The following is a 22,705-nucleotide window of genomic DNA, read 5'->3' as shown; positions in this document are numbered from 1 at the left end:
TGACGGCCGCGACCGCGCCGACCGTACTAATTACCATGTCCTCTGAATTTTCTATTTAGGCGTAATCGTATTTTTGTTTTACTCTTAAATATGTGCGACAGAGAAGAGGGAGAAATCGTAGAAGCGATTTTGTAACTGCATGCATTCATGTTTCTCTCAAAACATGAACATGTGGCCGCATCTGACGCAGGATGCTGGAAGGAGCAGCTGGGAGCAGCCTCCCGCACGTCACGTGTCGCTCCGTCTTGGTTGCCATTTAGCAACGGCCGGTGTGTAAACATAGATGGCTGCCTCCAAACATCAAATCTTCTCGAGACGTTCTCGCGACGCCTTCTCGTGTGACCATGTGCCCGAGGATATACTTACCTCTTTACATCTCACATCGAGTAATGACTAACGAGGTTTGACCGAGGTACGTATTTTCTGTCTCGTCGAAGTTCCTCGGATCGCGACTTACGTATTATCGTACATAAATATCTTGCAGTAGTACATTTGTTTACGTGAGTAAATTCATCACAGAAACAAAGCAGAAACGAAAACAATACATGCGTAATAATGAACAATAACTATGCTTTCTCAAATTAAACTGTGCTTTTCAATTAAATTTGTTCAATTACGGCTTGATATTATGGCAGTTGTTTTGCTTAGAACATAGTTGTTCTATTAGATTTTAGCCCTAGATACATTTGTGGTAACAATTTAAAATTAGAAGATATACATATCTTTTCTCCTCCAATTTTATAATATATAAATTTTATGCAATAATGTACAGAAAAATCTATATACATGTAGTGATGCACATAGGTATTTGCATCTCCCAAAGCTTGATAAATATATATACATTTGTGGCAACAATTTAAAATTAGAAGAAATATACATATCTTTTCTCCTCTAATTTTATATAAATTTTATGCAATAATGTACAGGAAAATCTATACACGTGCAGTGATGCACATATTTGTATCTCCCAAAGTTTAGATAAATATATATTTTTTTCTATGCATATTTTATTGATACAGTTTTAGCTTTATATTCTATTTGAATCTAATAATGATAGGAATCTAAATTTAAAGCTCTTTAAAATGGAGGGAAGGAAAAGAAAATAATAAATATGTAATTATATGTATAAAAAATAAATATTGCCTGTTGAAATAATTCAACCAATTCTTTGCTCGTAAGTTGAAGCTAATATTACATAATCAATTTTTCACAGAGAAAGCATGTACGTCGATTAATGTCAAAGTTAATCTGTATGTAAAACATATTTATATGAGAGAATTATTTTCAGACTCGAGAGCACAAGTATAAAGTGTCATTTCACTTTATTTGAATCAATCATAACATTCAATAATACATAATTTAACTGATAAATGTATTTTGTGTTTAAATTTTTACATAAGGACATGCGTTTTGTTATGTTACGATACACTCGATTGTAGGTAATACCTAGTTTTCAATATCGTAGGCAACTATGTCGTGTAGAGTTTTGACAAGATTCGAAACACCTCAACGCCCCCTTTTTTTTGTAATTTACATACGTAATACAAACAACGACTCCAAGTAGCATATGTGTGCGATTGTATTTACATGAGTAACTTCGTTATCGCGCCTCGGCATTCTAACAGGTAATTTAACGTATTTTATTTATACGTACTTTTCTTTAACCACCCTTAAGTATCAATGGCAAGAACTTGCGTTTCTTTTTCTTTTCTTTCTCCCCCTTGAAGAGCTGTATAACTGCGACCGAAAAGATGATGCCTTGAATTACGATGTAACTTACAAAGTATGAATAATATTACACACACGTTTCGAATCCTATTGTATTAAGAGTCAAATGATGGTGCGCATCGATCGTCGCATTCATTCATCCAAATAACATATGTACATAGTATATTCCCCGAGACCCAATCTCCATACCCCACCCCCGTCCCCCAACGTAAAGTGAACAGATTAAGGCTCCAGCAGGCTATAGGCTACATTCTACAATGTACAATATATTATGTACTTTGTTAGTTTCCGTTTTCGCGTACAATGTCTGGCTGTGTAATGTGTGTAGTAAGCGATAGCACCAAGAGACTTCCCGCTTCTGCTTTCTCGAGCTCGAATACGATTCTTTTCGTGACGGTTTTACACTAATGTGATTTAATTTAGAAACCAAGTTGCGCAATGATTAACATTTATTTCATTCAAGTAGTTCATTAAACTTTGCAACGTATCCATCATATAATAGACATACTTATTATAAAACAATACATTTTAACAAAAATGTATATAGACTTATACCTTTATGAAATGTAAAAGTTGGATAAAAATAGTAGGCCTTGCCCACCAATATCTGTTAAGAGTTATGTTTCCTTGTTTCTCGTACTTTGTGTATTAAACGCGGTAATGAACACTTAACGGTGTTCCGTACCGGGCTGACAAATCATGGATCGACACATCTAATGTCTTTGTATTACATTTGATATATTATGCGTTTGATATCACCCATGGCCCCAGCATGTTGTATCGATAAGTAACATAATAATCAGAGAATATGTATATATTTTTATATATATATATATAATTAAAAAAATTCGGGTATAAAAAACGATATATGTACATATATATCATTCTTTAAACCGTGAATTTTTAAATACACGAGATGTGTCATCGAGTCGCTTTAAGTGATCTAAGACTTAAGCGTTACAGATTTGTCTTCCTTTTAAAATGAGAGTCAGTCTAAAGGTCTTCCTTATATCTGACGTAAACTATTCAATTTCGCTACTTTATTCGCACATCATCACATCCGTAAGAAAACTTTTCTTTCGTATCATGTAGTATTTTTTTCGTACAAGCTTTATATTCGCGTTCCACAATTATATTGGTATCATAAAACGTAAACAACATACTGTTTAGTATTCAATTATCGGAAAGACTGCCTATATAATAAAATAATTAATTAAAATTATTTTGCTTTGAGTCAGGGTGAACCATCAAGTGACAGATAAATTGTGCTAGAGCAGATCAATGTAGTTGTAATGACAAGATTATCAATAAGATAGTAATCTCAGTGAATAATAGAATGTGTTAATTTCTCTTAGATATTATAATAATATACACGATATAATAAACTCCTCTAGAGAGAAAAAAGTGTTATACAAGTAAAAATATAAATAATTATGAGATATCTCACTGACGTTACTATATTTTTGATAAAGTTCGCAGGAATCTATAAATTTTGTCAGTTTGAAAAACTGCCTTCATCTGCTCGTTACTTCACAACTACATGATTAAGTTTAAATTTATTTTCGCTATTTGTGTCTCACAATCTCAAGCTATTCAACACATTGAATTCAACTTCAATTCAATCACTTAACATAAGAACAAGGATCCCCATTACCCCATTATAAATAGTGAATAGATCTTTTACTTCGATAGTTATTATCGCTTTTATGTCCATCCAAAGTTAAAGATTATATTTTGCACTATGCTGCACAATGCGAATATCACGGACATCGTTTTAAGAAAGATGGTTGGTCAAAAGCGAAGAAGCGTGATTTATACGAAGGTTCCACCGTATCTGATAGTGAATCTTGATTTCTCAAGAATTAGAAGAATATTTGTAGAAATAATGATGTTTATACCAAGCCATTTAACGTTACGTTACTTTATGATAAACTTATGTAGAATTACTTGGAGAAATTATGCTCTCTCAATTAATTTTTTTGATACAAATTGACAACGCCAAAAATGTTGACCTCCTTTGTTTTATTGCTTCTTGTAACATACAATATGGAGTCGAGAGGAACCTTGAGTGGCATGCATGAGTCGAATATCTCTAGTCAGACGTTATTCAATAATGTGTTATAATTTGCTCCCATGCACATCACACCTCCAGACTTCACTCATGCAGCAAAATGCGCGCTTTTTTTTAATTATTTCTTTTAATATAAAAAAATCTATTTCTATTGACTTTTAAGCTCTTTGCCAATACTGTACGACACAATTTTGTTCCAGTCGATTTTTGTTCGCATTACTGGCAATTGCCTTCGCAGCGCCTTAAAGGTGGTGTCGGACATTGTTTGATAGTTTTCGGAAATTGCCGTTTGATAATCGTTTTCAGATTCCTCGACAAACCGTATCAAATCCTTCGCCGTTTGCTTCTCATTGGAGATCGGCAGGCTCTCCTTTACATCTTTGCTACTGACCAATTGTACATTTCCGTCTTCGTAATAATGTACTTGTACTTTGAGACTACCTCTCATCTCGGCGTTACCCGAATTTGGGGTGAAACTGACGGTCCACACCGAACGCCAGCGACCGTTCCAGAAGTTTTTAGGTTGAAACTGATGATCTTCTATGCACGCCGTTAGCGTTATGTTTCCTACATAAAAAAAAAAATGTAAATTGTTAATCCGCGACGCCCGCTGATTTATTTCAACAATCAATTCGCAATCGAAGTAGCAATTACCTCCAAGAGATTTTCCAAAAACTGAGCAAGCGCCATGTCTATAATGACTTTGAGTATAATTCGTTATCTCTTCTTGAAGGGCTGATCTCCAAGGCTCCGCAATGGGATCCGGCTCGTAAGATTCGTAATCTTGCGCCTCCTTTCTCAGGTGATCATATTTAAAACTTTGCTTACTCCGTGCGTCGTAAAACCTCTGAGAACCCAAGTCATTGTGTTCTGTTATGAGCGCTGGGTGGTCACTTCCGTCTATCTGCGTACGACGAAAAGGACCGAGTTTTAATTATTTTGTTTATTTTACACATTTATTTTTCCTTATGCTAAGTAATACAACTGTTATATTAATCTACAGTTTAGAAAATATACAGTTTTGTATACACATTTGATTTGATAGAAAGACAGATGTAAGCCTAGAATTTTTCATACTGTAAAGTAAATTATTCGCGGTGGAAGGAGATTTAAAAAACACTGTGGCATTACTCCTGACATTGCACATGTAATGCCTAACCTCAGCTAAATTACGACGGTTCCAAACTATACAGATGTCAAGGTAGCAATCGATTGTGAAAGGGCAAGGCGAAAGAAAACAGTCTTCGTTTGTACATTCAGAGATTAGACAGCGGTACGACGTGTCCACATTGCCTAGCTAGGTCAAAAGTCTATAACCTGGCGCCGCGAGGGTGACGGGTTATTCTCTCTCGAGAGCCGGTGTTGCGAGAACCGCGGAGATGTCGTCGCGTGGCGATGCCCTGGAGCGAACGGGAGTCCCGAGGAGGGCCCGATAACGCGAGGTAGATTATAGACAGAGTGTGTAAGGTCACCGTGGTCGCGCCTCGCGGGCTTTCGGAATCGATATACACACACTTAAAGGGAAAAGAGGGCAAACGAAACGCGCGAAAGGGCGCCAAGGGCCCAGCGAGCCGCGCCGAGCGTCGAGTCGAGCGTAAGCCGCGCCGGGGAAAGACAGGGTCGGCGTACGCGGCACCGTCGGCGGGGCCACCTACGATGATGACGATGACGACGGCGATGATGATGTACCTTAACAGGCGTGAGCTGGTCCTTGTTGTACTGAGCGAAGGCCCCGGACGCGCCCTCCTTCAACAGGTTGTCGTTGTTCAGCAGGACCCTCACGTCGTTGAACACCTCGTTGAACTCGCCCGGCGGCGAGTGCAATATAAAATCCGAGACTATTCGCACTTTTTCCTGGTCCGGAATCACCGCATCTCCGTCCGCCGCCATCTTACCTTTCCCACTGGCAGGCACGCACACTCCGCCGCCGCCGCCACCGCCACCACCACCACCACCACCACCACCACCACCGCCGCCGCCGCCGATGTCAAAAGCGAGGGTACGGTGCGGTGGTCACGGACGGGGTCAGGTTGTACTTGGTTTCTCTCGCCTCCGAATCGTGGCTCCGCTCGCGCTGCTTCGCGTCCCGCCTCGTGGCGCCGCTCGCAGCGGTGTCGATGTATCTATCGGGTGGCGCGACTGGCGCGATTCGGCAACTCGCCGGTTTTAACGGCCGGTTCACTAATTGTCTGTTCTTCCGTGAAGAAGAAAAGAAGGAAGGAAAAATAGTCAAGTCTCAAGTATAATCATCCTCCTAGGAGTTTGCGTGCTCTTTTCCATCTCCCTTGTGTCGTAAGACTGAAGAATTCCTCTTCCATTATTTTTTATCTTTTCCGCTACTTTTGATGCTCTACGCGGAGATGATTCATATCGAGCGAGAATGAATCACATATCCTCGGAGAGGACCCTCGCAACGCGGAGACGGGCGGGACGCGCGCGATTCTGGACAGATAACGTACGCATTTATCTCGTATCTGGCACACCAGAGCGATAACTGATGATAACTTGTACATGTATATTTATGTACATACAGCCCAGCATAGTTCTCAAATCAGAATCGCTCTTCCCGTTTGTAAGTACGGGAAACGAAATGATACAATAAAAACAGTATATACATTTTATAACGTTTTAATTTATAAAAATATTGTTTTTCCAATTTTATTTTATTTTATTGGAATTTATTCCAATATAAAATAAAACATTCAATTCCGCACATACCATAATTACGATTATATAATTACGATGATAATTTTGCATGCGACTTACGCAAACGCTACCCGATATATTGCTGTCAAAATCTTCGCACGAAAGAAAATAAGTATCAGCGGCACGTGATTTTTTTGATAACACAGCAATGTAAACAGCGTAAAATTAGCGTGAAATCGCAGAGTGTTATCGATCACTCGAATTTTCTCGTCCATAAATCGGTAATGGAATAAAATCAAAGAGATAATATGTTTATAATTATTCTTGTATAAATGATTGGAAAAATAATTGTTTCGAGAATTAACAGCGTGAAGGATATTTTATAAATGTAAGAGTATGCAGATTGCAGGGAGTAATAATGGCGTTTAATAAGAAAATTCGTTCTTATCTCTCACGCGTATAAAAATTATATTTTTTTTATCTGTTCAAAGCATTTCGCGAACAAATATAACGCTAATTCTATGCTGCACGTTGAATTTTCAGCGTGTTAGTCAACGTCGTCTCGAGGTTCTAGACAATACTCTTCGTCGGGTTTGAGAATTTCGATTGATAATGGCAGACGATCCGAATCGTGACATCTTGCCGGTAAAGGAAGGTTCCGGCGCGGACACGATCATCAGTGCGATAGGTTCGTATCCATTTGTATCTGGTCGTAATCCCAGTTGGATAATTTACAGCCGACTACTCGATACTCCTTTATGATTTGCAGCCGCATTTCCTATGCAAGCGCGAACATAAATTTCTCCCCGCGTCATATTCCAGAATTGAAATCGATAAATAATATTACTACGCAAATTTTCTATTTATTGCGTGTAAAGTGCATGTTTTAATAATGTTTTAATTATCGGAAGATCTTAGAGAACGTCATCTCGTTTGCAAGCTCGATCGCTATCAGCTGGAGGACAAGTATCTACGTTTACTTGACGAGGCGAGCAATCTGAAGAAATTATCCAACTGTCAGGAGGATAAGATCAAGCGACTCGGGACGAAGCTGATTAGACTGGCCGGTAATCCAAGATCGTGCGGAATAGCGTTAGATATCGCCGATGACAGGAATAGAATAGCCGTTCTGGAGCTTGAAAATACCAAGGTAGAATGCCTAAATAACGGCGATTCTTTCTTCCTCGTTATCACGATAACGGGACTTTTACCCGGCAGAATGACGTTTACATTGATTCCATCGTATTATTTCCGTACGGTCTAGATATTAGATTGTCTCGCGACAGTTTTAACGAAATTAACGCGTGCGAAAGATGATACGATTATGAATTTAATTTTAAAATGGATATTCCAAAATATATTTATTGTTAAATGTTTCAGCTGAAGGAGAAAATCGTCGTGATGAGAAATCAATTGTTGAGTCACACGATGAGCGGCAGGTCGTCGTCGCGCAGCCGTAATCTCGTTAGACCATCGTCTTCCGGGCTTGTGTAAGTATATGTGCGCTTCACGGATGTACCTATGACTCATTATGCGCGGTGCATTGAAATACTGAATCGGCCTCCCTTTAGGACGTGTCGAAGCGAGAATAACCGCGTGAGAGCGCCGTCCTGTCAATGCATCGTCGGGGCAGGGGACGACGATAACGACATGCAAAATTACCTCGTTAAAATCGAGGTAAAACCAGCTTGAGTAAATCCCGTGATATTTGCACACGTTTTCACCTTCGTATATTTTGTCTCATCTACTTCATTCGCATGGCACAATCAATGTTATATTCGCGTAGGCAGAGTAAAACGGGCTTGCAGAATGATGTAGAATAGCGAGAGAGATGTAAAATATATCAATATAGCACGAGTTTCTTCGCACGATTTGATATTACATTCGAGAGATTACACAGCTTCACAAAGGCACAAGCTCGCTCGTTATTAATGTTACGCGCCATAATTCTTGCTTAGCGTCCAACTTTTGTTCGCAGAAACTGGAGACGCAGAAGAAAGATATGGCATGTCGTATAACGGAGTTGGAGAAAGAGCTGGTGCACGTGACCAATAATCAAAAGGAGAAGGTGGCAGAAAATGTAGAATATATACGAGTGTGGCGACAAATGAAGCAACTGAACGACAAATTGATGACGACTCAGGAAAAAAATTCTCTACTGACCACCGAAATTAATAATTTGAAAATAACTCTTGAACAAACGACGAGGTATACTCAGTATCTTTTATTTTTGTAAAAATTGTTAAATATATATAGTGTGTTTCTAATTTGGAAAATCTCGATTAGAAATAATCAGGAGATCGCGGCCGTTCTTTCCTCGGAGAGAACGCGCATAGCCGAGATCGATGGCCAGATGTTGAAGGCAAAGACGTCACAGTTCACGTTACGCGAAAAAGATGACCAGATACGGGATCTTATGAGCGAAATTAAAATATTGCAACAACATAACAACGAACTTATTGTGCTGACATCGAAAAATGGGCAAATCGAAATGGAGAATATTGAATTAAAAAAAAGACTCTCCGACGACGCTCAGCAGCAACAGACTTTAAAAACAGCATTTCACAAAGAGCAAGTTGACATTGAAGCGTTAAAAGCTACTAATGAGCAATTGCTTACGAAATTTCAAGAATTGCAGACAAACATAGATACCTTGACGGTTCAACTAACGGTTAGTATATATACCCGCTGCATATATTTTGGAAATTGTCTAATGCTTGACTAATTCTCATTTAAATAATTTTTCCAGTCTTTGCATACGCAAGATAGGAAGCACGAGCAATATGCGTGCATGGAACAATGCAAGAAATGTTGCGAAATGTATGATAAATTTATGCAGCTAGAAAAAACTGCCGGCATTCCTCGGGAAGATTGGCAGTCGGCAGACAAATCAGTACAGACGGTTAATACTGGCACAAAGGAACAGGGTACAATGATAATTTCGAATAATGAAGATAAAACATTGGTGCAGTCGCCGTCGAAGGAATGGAAGACGAATCAGGAAGCAAATGGCACGAGCGTTTTGTCTCGAGAGAAAATATTAAAACTATTGGATCAGGCACAAATTAACACACCTTTGGATGCATCGAGGATTACTCCGAAGGAAGAGTACGCGAGCATTTTGGATGTAGCTCAGAGGCACAGGCAAGTCGTACCCCTCGAGAAGCTACTGTTTGGTGATTCTAATTGTTGACAGAAACTCTACCGTTTGGTATTAACAGTAAATATATATTTTATAAATATAGTGTTTATATATACATATATTCTTATACAGTACAAATCTCTAAGAAAATTGACACATTGATATTAAATATTGTGCCAATGCTCTTGTGAATGTATCTGTGTGCGCAAATCGTGAGCGACATGTTTTTTACTCAAGGATTTTTTCTGCATATTCCCCTGATTCAATAATTGTAATTAGTATTTTATATTTTGTATGTTCCTTGCGTCATAGATTAAATATCTTGTGCATTAAAGACAACCTTGTGTGTTCAAAAATCTACGAAGCAATTTCTCTTATGTAAATATATATACATAAATATATATATATATATATATATATATATATATATGTTATCTTATTTATTTAAATAAGCATATGGAGCTTAGAACATATATTAATATTATGTATGTCTAAGATATGGAGTTGTAACAGTTTTTTGTATAATATGTGCATTATAATATGTGCATTCTATGACGATTTTGTATTTAATTCTGTTTTATCTTTTATACCTTTTAGTGTTATTAAAAATTAAAAAGTTATAGTGCCAATATTATCACTAGTATCTATTACAGTGATGGAGAAATGTCATCTCAGGGTGATACATCAAACTCTGTAAAGGAAATATCACAGAAAAGACTCGCACATTTGGAGAATTCGAACACGTTAGATCAAGTGATTTTGATTTTATTCGACGCTTTACAAGAATGTTTATTATTTATTGATGAAAAATTATCGTGCCATCAAATATCTACGATTGGCAATTCGCTAACTGATGTCAACAATAATGATTTTCCTGTGATAACTACTCGCGATGTTAAACAACGTGATTTTTGCGCAGGAACAGCGGAAAATTTCGGTAATGATAATCATATAAAAACGATCTAAGATCTTTCTACAAATATGAATGGTTACAATTCACAAAAGTGCGAAGTGAGCGATTATGTAATAATTTTAAAAACTGTTATGCAAATTTAGATTCTGATTATACAAGCCGTTGTGTTCAATCGACTGCCGTTTACTCCAAGATTTATGATTTTGCTTGTAAAAAAAAATCTGCAAGCACCTTAACGAGAGATATCGGTTTATCGAAAGATACATTTGATTCTACTTTCTGTCCTATAATTCACAAAAAATCATCGTATCGAGATATTAGTAAAGATATCTGCGTAAGCAATTATAATAGTCCCTGGTGAAGCATTAAAATTGTAGCACAGCGTAATGCCGATGATTTTTATTTAGGCAGAAAAGATGATAAAGTTAAAAAGATTAAAATCGCCCAAATGTAATTTAACGTGTCACTTGCGCAAAGCGAAAGATCCGCTGTCCCTGCAGGAGAAGTGTAAATTACCTTGTAAAATCGAATGTTTGAAAGACAGGATGAAGTTACCCACCACGGTGTACCCAATGGAATGTTTTCCTTTATTAATTACTGACAGGCAAGGTCTCCTTGAGATTCACATTTCACGGCTACAACTTTGCACATCGGTTAGTATATTGCATCCATTTATTTTTGAAGTGGACATGAACTTAAAAGAACATGATCATGTTGTATTCATTAGGTCACAAAAATCCCGAACGAAGATGATATATGTAATCTTCACATTTACGTAAGCTGGGATATTTGGGACGAGAAGACCGCTTACACGCCGAGACTGAAGTGCCCCAATCTGATCTTCAACTCGTCCTCCGTATATCGCATAGCGGATCTCTTTTTCTTCTTCAAGAATGTGCTGTTGGACTACCTCATCTTTCGAGTGAATATCGTTCGCCGAGATGGTACCAGCTACACGGTCGCCCGAGCGAAGGTTTCTATCAAGGACATCTTGGATTATCCGCAGAACAAGTTGCATTACATCGTTCCTGTGAACAGCGTCATTGCTTGCTCCTTTGGCGTTAATTACGGCCAACTGTCATTGTGGGTCCGGTTGAGCTGTAACGTTGACATGGTCGAGGCTTTTAAGAAGCAATGCGGCATAACCTCGTTGAAAGATGTGTCTCCAATAAAAAAGAATATGTTCCAGGAATCTTTTCCTTACAGACGTCCTACGAGACAAGTCACTGACGAGGAGTCGTTTAAAGAACAACAAAAAAATGATAATTCGGTACCCGAAGATTCAATGTATCAAGATACCCAATCGCCATCAGAATCAAGTAACTTTGAACAATTATTATTTGTATATACTTGCTTTGAAATTTCATTGCGAATTGATTTATCAAATAATTGCATTTTCTCTGTATGATTAAATTGATTGGGATTGTTGCGTTAGCAGCAATTATATTATAATCAATTTTTCAAATATTATATCTTAATGAATTAAATTGAATTAATTATATGTATATATTGAATTGTTAAAATAACATCCATTATCAAAAATCAGATTTTCAATACGAAAATGACAATTCGGATGAGGAAAATAATTACAGCAACTCAAATAATAAAGAATTATCTTCGCCCGTTAAGATGAATAAAATGTCTGAGGAAGAGAGTGGAACGATTAGAGCGAGAAAGTGAGATTTTTTTCGTTATCTCGTTGTATTTTCTCACGCTGTTTAAATTGCTTGCAAAATTTATTGCAACTTAAAAAATAATTTTAATCAGTCTAGATTACAAAGCGGGTAATAGTAAGGCGCGTAACGAACATAATACTTCGAGGGATTCACCGAGCGTGACGGAGTTCAAAACTTTACTCACGAATGTAAGATATGTTTAGCATGTTACGGAAAATTTTTGGGATTTTATGAGAAATAGTGAAAGCGTTTTATTTGGAAATTATCGAGATTCCGGACGTATTTAGGGCATTTCGCTGCTCAAAGGATCAAGCAGCACAATCCGCGATTTGAGCGAGGTTCTCTTGGATAAAAACTGGGAGAGGTACAAGCAGAGGAGTCTGCTGACTTTTGCCAGTACACTTAGTAATTAATTACGTCTGAATTTACATATGCTGATTGAATAGCTCGGTACTGAAATTAGTCGTCCGAAAACAGTTGCAGGAGCTAAGTCGTTAAACGTGGAACCGCAGGATTACCGAAATGACATCTTTACTTACGTACGAGACTGCTCCTTTAGTTTTACTTAAGATGTTCCATGAAAAGTGCTGGATTACAAACATAAATTTTCTGTGCTAAAGCTACCGAGTTTTCTTCATACTGTCTAATTGTTTAACGATAAAAGTTAAATAGTAAAATAAAATTTATTACTAAAGTAAATTAAGCTTTAATATTTTTGAAATTTAATTAAATTTTCTTTAAATTTACGATTTTATTGTTGAATGCAAAAAATTAAAATAATAGAATTTTCGTTGAAGACAGATTATCCATAAATTCATAAAAAAACTACATATGTTACCGTAATAAAGTTTAATACTTAATGTAAATAAATTAGCGTATTGTATACCAGTACATTTCTGATGAAAAAGCATATCTAAAAAAATTTTTTACCAAAACTATCAATTTCCAAATATGCATGACATTGAAAACAGAGTGAATTTATGTAATTCTGATTCACACTGATCTTTTTCAGCGCCATGACAATGATGCGATAATCATAGAAATAGTGAGCATGCAGCTCTTGGATGAAAGTTACGTCATGCAGGACGATGAGATAAAGTTACTTTATGTAGAATATTCTTTCCTCGGAAATCATGGCGAAGATATGGAGACCATTTCCGTGAAGAAACCAAAAACGGGTGCTCAAGAAATAGTCTACAATTACAAGAAAAGTATATCCCTTTCTTATATGCAAAAAGAAATATATTTTTTAAAGACGCGTTCTTTTCAAATATGAATTGAACGGAAAGTTTATTTTGGTTTTTGTTAAGAAATGACATTATAAATGCAAAAAATGAAACTTTCAGTTCAATCCGATATAACGTCAATTATAAATGAGAGAAATTGTATATTATTTAGGAAGCAATGTAAATAAGTTATACAATAATTTCATAATTTTAGAATTTTGGATAAATGAAGTGACACATCCCGTACAACGAGAGAAGTTGCGCGTTATGTTGGCCGAAGATATAAGTCCTAATATCAATTTTACTATTATTAGCGAACCATTACCCATCGAAAGGGAAATTAAAGATTGCGAGGAAATTGGGTGAGTGTATATGATTTGTTTTATTTAGATTTTTTATAGCGTTATTACAAATATATAAAAATTAATATTACTTTCTCTTGTTCGCGTTTCTCCCGTTTATGATATATAATTTTTAACTTTATGGTTGTATAAAAATTTATTTTATGAGATTTAATATTTGGTAATTGAGAGATTTCTGTTCTTTCGTTCTAGTTATGCAACTTTTAATCTAAAAAAATACGCGCTTGGTAGTGAAAGCAAATATATATTATTGCCGATCAAGGATAATCAGAACAGACAAATTGGAACACTGAAGGTAATATATTTTTTTTTGTTAAAATTCAAAGATTTTGTAGTAATTATTAAATTTAAATTCATGATAGATCTCTGTGTCTGGTATGCATGCCATTCGACAATGTTTACCAAAAATAAGATAGAGCAATTGGAATAGATGCAGATAGTAATGTGGGAGGCGAGTATTGCATGCACTTAGATTATTAGAAGATGATCGAATTGAAGTCGAAAGAGCAATGTTCTGCCTCAAGAAGAACTTAAAACTTTTAATTATGTGAAAGTTTATTTAAAATTGTCTACATATTTTCTAATACATTAAATTATGTTGTGATGTCATATTGATAAATAATATCGATACATTTATTAATCTTTAAACAACACGAGGCTCGTACTTTCATGAGCTTATATAAATTATTGTTGGTTTACAAAAGACTTTATACTTTTTAGCGCTGAATTTTTTAATCGTCTTTCTATCGACCGTTTTCTTATATTTTTGTTGAGATGTCTAAATCTTTTCCTTCTCTGCTTTATATTGATGCAGCGTGTTATTTAATTGCAACGTGCTATTTTGCTGTACTGTATTCGTCGAGATCTCGGTCGCGGTTCCGTTGTCCCTGTTACCTTTCTGAAACAATCGCACAATCTCTCGATGCTGCCTTTTCATCTCTGACGACAGTTTAGTACGACGAAATATATCGTTGTAGATATTTGTAGCTATCTGAAACTCTCTGCAATCCTGCGGGTTATGGGCGATCGACCAAACGCCCACTATCGTGTCGATACCTTGGCACACTCTGCACGCACCTGTGTGTAGGTTGTAGGTCTTTTTTAAAATTTTTGACTGGTTCCTCGCGTGTAACATTCATTAAATGCGAAATAACTAATTTATTTGGTCGCGCGAACATACCTGCGAACACCGCTAGAGATTTTGTGCGATTGTCAATGGCGAGCAGGGAAAACGGTCCACCCGTGACGAACGGTGCGTAACCGGTCAGATTCCACGTAGAATCCAACAAACCCTGATGAGCGGGCGGAGGTAGCAATTTCGCGAGCGTCACGTTTATGGTACGATTGGTAACTTTCATGTCGATTCGCACTCCACCCTGGGTAGTTACCCACGAACCTGATATCTTGCAAGGCAAACCTGTTTCGGATGAATATCATTAGTTTAGCAGTAGTATTTTGTTTTTTAACATTATGCTCTTTTAGATTTCTAAAATACAGTTTGAATTTTAATTTTATTAATAGCCTATAAAATGTATTTTAGCTAGTTGAAATTTTTAAAGAGAACTTATTGATATTTAGTATCAAATAGCTAATTAAATATTGAATTGAAATTTAATACATTGAAGCAGATTAGGATTATGCCCTAACCTTCTATCTGTTCATTTTCAGTGGCTCGATTTGATTTAATTTCCTCCAATTCGTCGACAATCTTCTCCAATATCTGATTAGCGACTTCCTTGGTTTCGTTTAATGTTGCAGAGATATTCGCACGTTGAATCTTTTCCGTTGCCTTTACCGCTATCACGGGTGCAAGATTGTCGCGTATTTGGCCGTTCTGGTTGGCTTGTTTTTCGTTTGCGCTATCGTTTTGGAATTGTCCACGGAAAATTTGGGCGGCTTTTTGTTTCGCTATACGATCCTTCTCAATTAACACTTGCTTCTGACCGTCGTTATACCAACTCTGTTTGATATCATTTTCTCGATCGGGAATCAAGACATGTTCTATTGGTCGATTGGCAATTGATTGAGAAAAAATTGGAACGTGATCGATAATTTTGCGCATGGTTTGTCCTGCGGGAATGACGGCATGAATATAATCGTTGGGTAAAGATGCTATCGCAGATCCAGTATCCTCGACGTATACATTTGAAGTGCCGGGAATTTTGCGAAGGATATGCGGCACATCCATCGAAGTGCCGGAATAAAGCACTTGCACTTCCTCAGGTTTACTTATCTCCGGTATAATACTTAAATTTGAGTACAAACGAGGAACATTTAGATCCTGATATTGCAGCATGTTGCTAGGAATCTGCTCGACTTCGATTTGCGGGCCGACAATGGTATTCGAACTAGTAGTAAGAATCTCCGCCAGATCAAGATTAGAATTGATAAAATTCTCGGTAGGAGATTCCATCTCGTTGATGTATATGCTTTCTTTAGGTCGATCGATGTTTGATTCAAGAAACTGATTATATGCCAAATCCTTCTGAGTTACCCCGGGGACGTAATACAAATTTCCCGAATTGATTTTCTGATCGGTCAGTACCGGCAAGTACGTAGGCGCATAATCGACATTATCTTCATTTGCTTGAGCGATCACAGAACGACCGATTTCCCAAGGTTTTATTAACGACTCATAGTCGTAAGTGAAATCCTTGTAGGAATCTCCGTCTGTGAATTGCTGTTTGAATCGCGAATGATTGTCTAATGATTTGCTACCAAAGAGAGAACCATTTGAGATTTGCCTGACGAGTCTATCATTTCCTATCTCTGTTTCATCTCCATTTGATTGTATTTTAATTGGTTTTGCAATGTCGTTGTCATAATACTCGGAATATTCAACTCTTCGATCGCCGGGATCCTTTTTAGAATTTTTTGTTCGCATTAAACGCTTGATCATCTTTTTGTTTGTTGGCATTCTAATTTTTCGGTGCCTCGAACGCGAAGAATTCACGATATTATGTCTTGAGTGACCGTCATTATTATTAGTTACAAAATTTCGTTCAACAACGTTACTTTTAGTCGTAGAAAATAACATATTTTTATTCACATTATTTTGATTCACTCCAATATTAACAGGTAGATTTATTTTCCGTCGTTTATTCTAGACAGTAAATGTTAATTAAATTAAGATTTTTAACTTAAAAAGAATATCTTTGCATTTTAAAATATCTCAAATAATAAGATCTTTCTTTTATTCACCTTAATATGATTTCGTTTACGTAACCGAGAATGTTCTTCGTGCGGTCTTAATTCATGTTTATTTCTCTTTCTCTTCCCTTTTCCTTTACGATTCAACAATTTATTCAACTTTTTCGTACTTACCGTACCTGGTTTAAGTACACTTTTCATTTGGTTTACCGGTAAACCTTTTCTAGAATAATTACGTAGAGTCCCGTTTAGATTTACCAACTTCTTTATATTACGTTGCAATTGCGGCGATCCGAGAGCCTCGTTCGCCAATTTCTGTGCTAGAGCTTTAGTTTCTTTTTGTTCAGGATTATCAAACGTAGGCTTCAAATCTATACTTTCGAATCTTTCATTAAGAGCTTGCTCGTTCAAATTCGATCTTTTTATCATCGTTTCCTTTTTGCCCGCATTATTCTGCGTGCGGAAAGCATCCTTTGCAGGCGGGATAATCGATTGCGTGGCAGACACGTCATTGCAAATTATTCTGACTAATAATGATATTATCATGACGAACCTGTATAATCGTGGAAAAGAGTTTTTGTGTATATGCATTGTATTGCAATAAAATTGTAGTAAATACCTGCCAAAAACGTACGGTGCCAAGCATACCTGTAGCGTTTGCTTGTACTCCTCGGTATCATTTACAGTGCATTTGCTATTCTAACGAGAAAATCCCTCTTGTCTCTCTCCTGTTTTTGAGATTGATTTGTTAATCGCGGCTCGAGCCTTACGTCTTCGCGCTTCATCGGCAAAGCCGAGAAATTGCACAATTCTTGGCGTTCCTCGTAACCACATCGATAGATGTGTAGATAAAAATTTGCGAGCGATAATCGAATGATGCTTTCTTCTCGTCAATCTCGTCGCAGATATCTTCATTATATTGAGGGCATTTTTACATTGAATTTAGCTTCTTGTTTTGTTCGTGGCTGGTAAATACAATTAAAAAAAACTGTAACTATAAGAGAAATATGAATTTAATTATTACTTTAATGTTTCTCCGCCAAAATTTTTTATCACGTTTAAATGTTGTTAATCGCAACAGTTTTGCTAGGATATATATATAATTAATATATATTTAGATGTATAACTTATAATTTAGATATTAAATTTGCAGCGTTATACTACATTATAATAACAGATTTGATACGCAAATAGATTTTATCTGCTCCTAATTTAAAAGCCGCGTGTAACGAAAACGTCACAGGTGATTAGTAGCAAAAAGATAGTAGTCGATATAACGTTGCTTGGATGTGTAGCCGTCTTGGTATTGATTTGGACCCGTGAAGAGAAATCCCTGGAGAGACGTGCAGGCATTGATTATTATTAGAAGCGGCTGAAACGCGGCTGATCGACCGCGCTACGAATTAGCACATGCAAACCCCATAACAATAGTTCTGTAGCAGTCGCGTTCCCATTTTAGACGTTTTGTTTGTTCAAACAAGAATGGTTTGTTATAATAAAAATAAAAACATTTTATTCTATGTTGAGAAAGAACGCTGTGAAAGAATAGGTGGTATTTTTTAAATTATCTTAAAAAATTTGAATAAAAAATAGAAAATAAAAACATTAAATAAATTAAAAATTGTTTAATAATATTAAGACTAATGTAAAAATTAAGAATTAAAAAAATGAATTATTACTAATTCGGTATTTTTTTAAAGATTAATAAGATAATAAATTGTGCATGAATATTTCCAGAAAAGATTGGAAGAAATGTACGATTACTTTTAACGCATACTCTACAATTAGCAGAAAAAATTTAATTAGGCAATGACTACATCGACCTAAATGTAGCCCAATTTAAAAATATATAGAAGAAATTTTATTAGCCTAGGACTAATGTAATGTGCAAAGAATAGAATTAAGGTATCGCGATTAAGGAAGAAAGATTAAGAGAGCGATTCGAAGCACCACGAGGATGTTATCGATGGCGGTGAGGAGGTAGAGAGAAGAAGAAGAAGAAACTGCGCTCGAGCATCGGGACGCGTTGTCGCTGGCATTGGTAGCAGTCTCGAGATAGCCGTCGGCTGGCTTCCTCACTGGCTCGGGCGATTTATTCGGGGATTCTTAGGTAGTCGAAGTGGCAAACGAGCGACTCGGCGACGTCGGCGGGGATCGATGTGGAAGATCATACGTAATCCAATTGCTTTCCCTTTTACGTGCTAAAGCCTGATAATCTGAGGTTGATGAGTGAGAGTCTCGAAGGTCCTGGAGGTCAGTGCACAGCTCTCTCTCTTTTTCTCTCTCTCTCTCCCCTTTCTCTCCCCTCAGGACAGTTCTCTTCTTCTTTCTCTCCCGATCGCGTTTCCGTTTCTGGCCGTTGTCTCTTCTTTCTCTCGTTCGTCCCGTGTCAGCTCAGCTCGTTGGTGCTATTTTCGCGCGAGTGTGTTGTGCAAGTGTCGAACGTTAGCATTAAGGTGCTGATTCTTATGTAGAGCTCATTCGATAGGTCAAGTCGTCATCTCTCACCCCGTTCGTTGGGGATATCGTCACCTCGCTTCGTTCAATTCACCCTACGCTCCTGATCGAACATACTTTGCCGTGAGCAATTTACGTGTGTTTATGCGCAAGTATAAAAGATCGTTAGATTATTGGGAAAGCAAGCGCCGTCGTCTTCAGTATGTTCAGTATCGAGAAATCATTCATTCAGTTTAATGAATGCTACAGATATAAACACACAATAACAATCTATATATCTACATTTTTATGTGCGACGACTGAAATTAGATTTACATAATTGATAACTAATGTCATTTATAAAATCTTTTTTATTAACATTGGATATTATATTAATATTATAATCTGCCTATAATATTTGAAGCGAATGACACGCGCAGTTGATGACGGGATAAACAGATGTGACAATAGTAATTTTATGATGCATGGTCTATTTGTCACATTGCCCGATTTGTTTTAAATGACAGGTATAAAAGACTGACATTCTGCCATGCGGAAGCGTGGCACGTTTCTTGTAACGAATTTCGCGATAGTCTCGCTGATCAAGGAAACGGTGTGAAGACGTACGAAGTGAATATTTCGCTGTAGCGAGACAGATACATATTAAATGTGGCTAATTAGTTTAGGTCTGGAATCCGGTGTCGCCGTCAATTAAATGTCTGTTCGCGTCGGTTCTAGTTTTCGAAATATCACACTTAAGTAACTGAGCAGCTCGTTCTATTAAAACAACTTATGTTCCATATTAATTTTGAAAAAAAAAAAGAAAAATAACGTAACATAGATACTATTAATTAAAAAAATAAGGCGCATAAAATTTTTTTGGAAATTTAATTTTAATTTTAATGTAATGGCATTTATTTATACAATCAATTTACTTCCTCGTTATTTATTTGGTAGAATTTTTTATTTGTTACAAAATCATGTTATGCGATTCTTTTATAATCATGCTTTTACATCATGCGCTACATTATAGATATGAATGTTTGCAGAATATCTTCGGCTAAATCCTGAAGACTGTTAAGAATAGGAATTCTTCTCGCGAATGACACAAGGAGACGGCCAATCATGATAATGTATACAGCATGAAATTTCTGGCTAAATGGAATTCTGCACAGCTCTCTAGTCGTGCTCAAGGTGCTTCATAAAATAGCTGCACTATTTTCCTGGCACGGTTTCACAGAGTCAAGCGTCCAATGAATCAAACCGTAAGAGAAGGCCAAGTTTTTAGTTTCGTGTAAACAGAGTTATACATATGCGCTGACACTTTAGGAATTTGCGCATAGATTTCATTTAGCAAAATGCGCAAGCATGGCTTACCTTGCGGAGAACAAGTTAAAAGTTGATAATGTAATTACTTTTACTGTATAACTTCAAGCAAATCAGTGCATATAATATTCATAAAATATTGAGAATTTTTTTTTCTTGACTTGTCAGGTTTTTCATGATAATCAATTATCATCAAGGAAATTATTATTCGATTTTATCGGTCGCAAAATATTTTTCCTGTTACATTAACGAATCATTGGACCGACAAACTTATTTATTGTTATTTGAAGATATGAGTTATTTATCTTTCGTTTTTTTAATTGAGTCACTGCCAGAAGTAATTATACGTAAACTGCTGATCTTTGATCACGACCTGCATTCGAGAAAGAGTTCTCTTCCTATGATAGCTCCGGGGCCATGTGTTAGGCCACGTGAAGTAGCGAATATATCGTTCACTGACACAAGGCCAGTATATTTTCATTACGGCGAGAACGTCGCGGATTAGCGCACGATTGCTTTTATTGCGTCAACGATCGCAGTTGTGATAATGGAAGCTGATATATAATTACAACGCTATATAAATTATTTTTTTATTAATTTTAAAACAAACTTTTGTAATTAATGTAAAAATTAACGACGCGAAATATGTATTTCAAAAATTGAGATTACACTGAAGTTACGATCTGACGCGCGCGTAGCGCTTCTCCCCGAGGATGAATCATTTCGCGCATCGATCCCGCGATTCAGCGGCTTCGGTGATGTGAAAATCGAATAGCGGAAGTGACCTGATTAACAGAGAAACAGATGAAAATGCGGTCAACACCGCGACGAGCCGACGGAGTCAGCCAATCGCGACGAACGGCTACGACTGTCCGCGTGTCGGAAATAGATCTCGAATGTCTCAAACCAAAGGTTGATCTACTGAGATGCTTACTTTAATCATCCGTGAATTACGCGACTTATTGTGGTTGGCTCTGATCATTAGGTAATGAATTACGGCACTCGACGATAGAATCAAGAACTGTCGTAAACGCCACGATTTTCCGCGGGAAAGAGAGAAATCTCCGTTTCTCCCGTCTTGATATCCGTTTCCGTTTTAAAACTTATGCTTTTTCTTTCACGCTATATTGCAATTTAATTGAGGTATTGTCAGAACTACTAATAGTTCTTTCTCGATTCAGAAAGATTTTATTTTAGTTGTAAATGTTTTAGTCAGTTGACTTCTAGTTGGCAAGTATCATTACATTTTTCATTTTGAATGCGGACTTAAACAGATATTAGACAGTGCGATTGATGATAACTTTATAAGATTTCTGTGGATAAATTTGCCGTGTTTTCTTGGTTCTTTGATGTGGATAAGTTACCTACTGATCGAAAGAGAGAACTTCGAGAACTTGCAAGCTTTCTTTGAAAATTTATCTGGAGAACATTTCGCAACGATGCGTTTAAGATGATAGTATTGTAATGATACATTAGCGTACTTATACATATAGATATATAAAATAAAATTCTTTTATGTAAATAATTTATTATAATGTATATAAATTATTATTTTTTAAATAATTATTGAAACAACAAGATATATTTGTTGTTTACTATCTATTATAATGATATATAGCAATTAATATACAATAAAATTAATTTGGGTGAAGCTAAAATTATATCAATCTTTGTATATCTGTTTCAGAATAATAATGTAACATTGAATACACACAACGATGGCATTTAATTCACGAATGAGTACTACATCCAAAAGAAAAAAAGGTATGTAATTTTTATTGTATTTTGCCAGAATCTTGTAAAAATATACTTTCCTTTTCTCTTCAATCAATTATTACGTGCCGAGGAAGCAAATCTATATAAATTTATCTGTCTGTACAATAAATGAATATAAATATGTTACGCGTTAAAAGATAATAAAAATTTATTGCACTTTATATTTAATACTATATTGGAAACTTAGAATTGCGAGGTTCAAATTTTATAAATTATATAGTAAAGATATTTGAATATTGATACTTTTCTACAT

The 22,705-nt window shown here is 36.4% G+C and overlaps 3 protein-coding genes across 12 annotated transcripts; 1 reads left to right on the top strand and 2 right to left on the bottom strand.

Moving 5' to 3' along the window:
- Nucleotides 1-9: 9 nt before the first annotated feature.
- LOC105450951 (protein fantom-like) lies at nt 10-20,611 on the top strand. Of its 9 annotated transcripts, none has more exons than XM_011691082.1 (20): nt 10-412; nt 6,989-7,133; nt 7,357-7,595; nt 7,826-7,935; nt 8,017-8,122; nt 8,424-8,653; nt 8,732-9,116; nt 9,195-9,589; nt 10,241-10,524; nt 10,644-10,834; nt 10,908-11,153; nt 11,228-11,819; nt 12,041-12,176; nt 12,268-12,364; nt 12,464-12,581; nt 12,654-12,715; nt 13,189-13,387; nt 13,617-13,764; nt 13,957-14,059; nt 14,127-14,467. In XM_011691082.1, the coding sequence occupies exons 2-20, from the start codon at nt 7,058-7,060 to the stop codon at nt 14,178-14,180; spliced, it is 3,771 nt and encodes a 1,256-aa protein (XP_011689384.1). In that variant the 5' UTR covers nt 10-412; nt 6,989-7,057; the 3' UTR covers nt 14,181-14,467. The 9 variants fall into 9 exon arrangements, with proteins under 9 accessions (XP_011689384.1, XP_011689385.1, XP_011689387.1 ...); XM_011691083.1 differs by lacking the exon at nt 10-412 and adding an exon at nt 5,953-6,254; XM_011691085.1 differs by lacking the exons at nt 10-412; nt 14,127-14,467 and adding exons at nt 6,658-6,833; nt 20,400-20,611.
- On the bottom strand, nt 1,306-5,715 carry LOC105450950 (F-actin-capping protein subunit alpha). Its single transcript, XM_011691079.1, has 3 exons — nt 5,489-5,715; nt 4,454-4,703; nt 1,306-4,366 (listed from the first exon to the last, which is right to left on the bottom strand). Exons 1-3 carry the CDS (start codon nt 5,687-5,689, stop codon nt 3,948-3,950), a joined length of 870 nt encoding a protein of 289 aa, XP_011689381.1. The 5' UTR covers nt 5,690-5,715; the 3' UTR covers nt 1,306-3,947.
- LOC105450953 lies at nt 14,525-17,810 on the bottom strand. Of its 2 annotated transcripts, none has more exons than XM_011691090.1 (5): nt 17,563-17,778; nt 16,966-17,467; nt 15,412-16,867; nt 14,945-15,181; nt 14,525-14,841 (listed from the first exon to the last, which is right to left on the bottom strand). In XM_011691090.1, exons 1-5 carry the CDS (start codon nt 17,592-17,594, stop codon nt 14,543-14,545), a joined length of 2,526 nt encoding a protein of 841 aa, XP_011689392.1. In that variant the 5' UTR covers nt 17,595-17,778; the 3' UTR covers nt 14,525-14,542. The 2 variants fall into 2 exon arrangements, with proteins under 2 accessions (XP_011689392.1, XP_011689393.1); XM_011691091.1 differs by having other exon boundaries at nt 14,679-14,860; nt 17,563-17,810.
- Nucleotides 20,612-22,705: the final 2,094 nt, after the last annotated feature.

The sequence above is a fragment of the Wasmannia auropunctata genome, unplaced genomic scaffold, assembly GCF_000956235.1.
Source record: "Wasmannia auropunctata unplaced genomic scaffold, wasmannia.A_1.0 LD336053.1, whole genome shotgun sequence".
NCBI lineage: Eukaryota > Metazoa > Arthropoda > Insecta > Hymenoptera > Formicidae > Wasmannia > Wasmannia auropunctata.
This window is presented reverse-complemented; position numbering and strand designations above follow the sequence as displayed.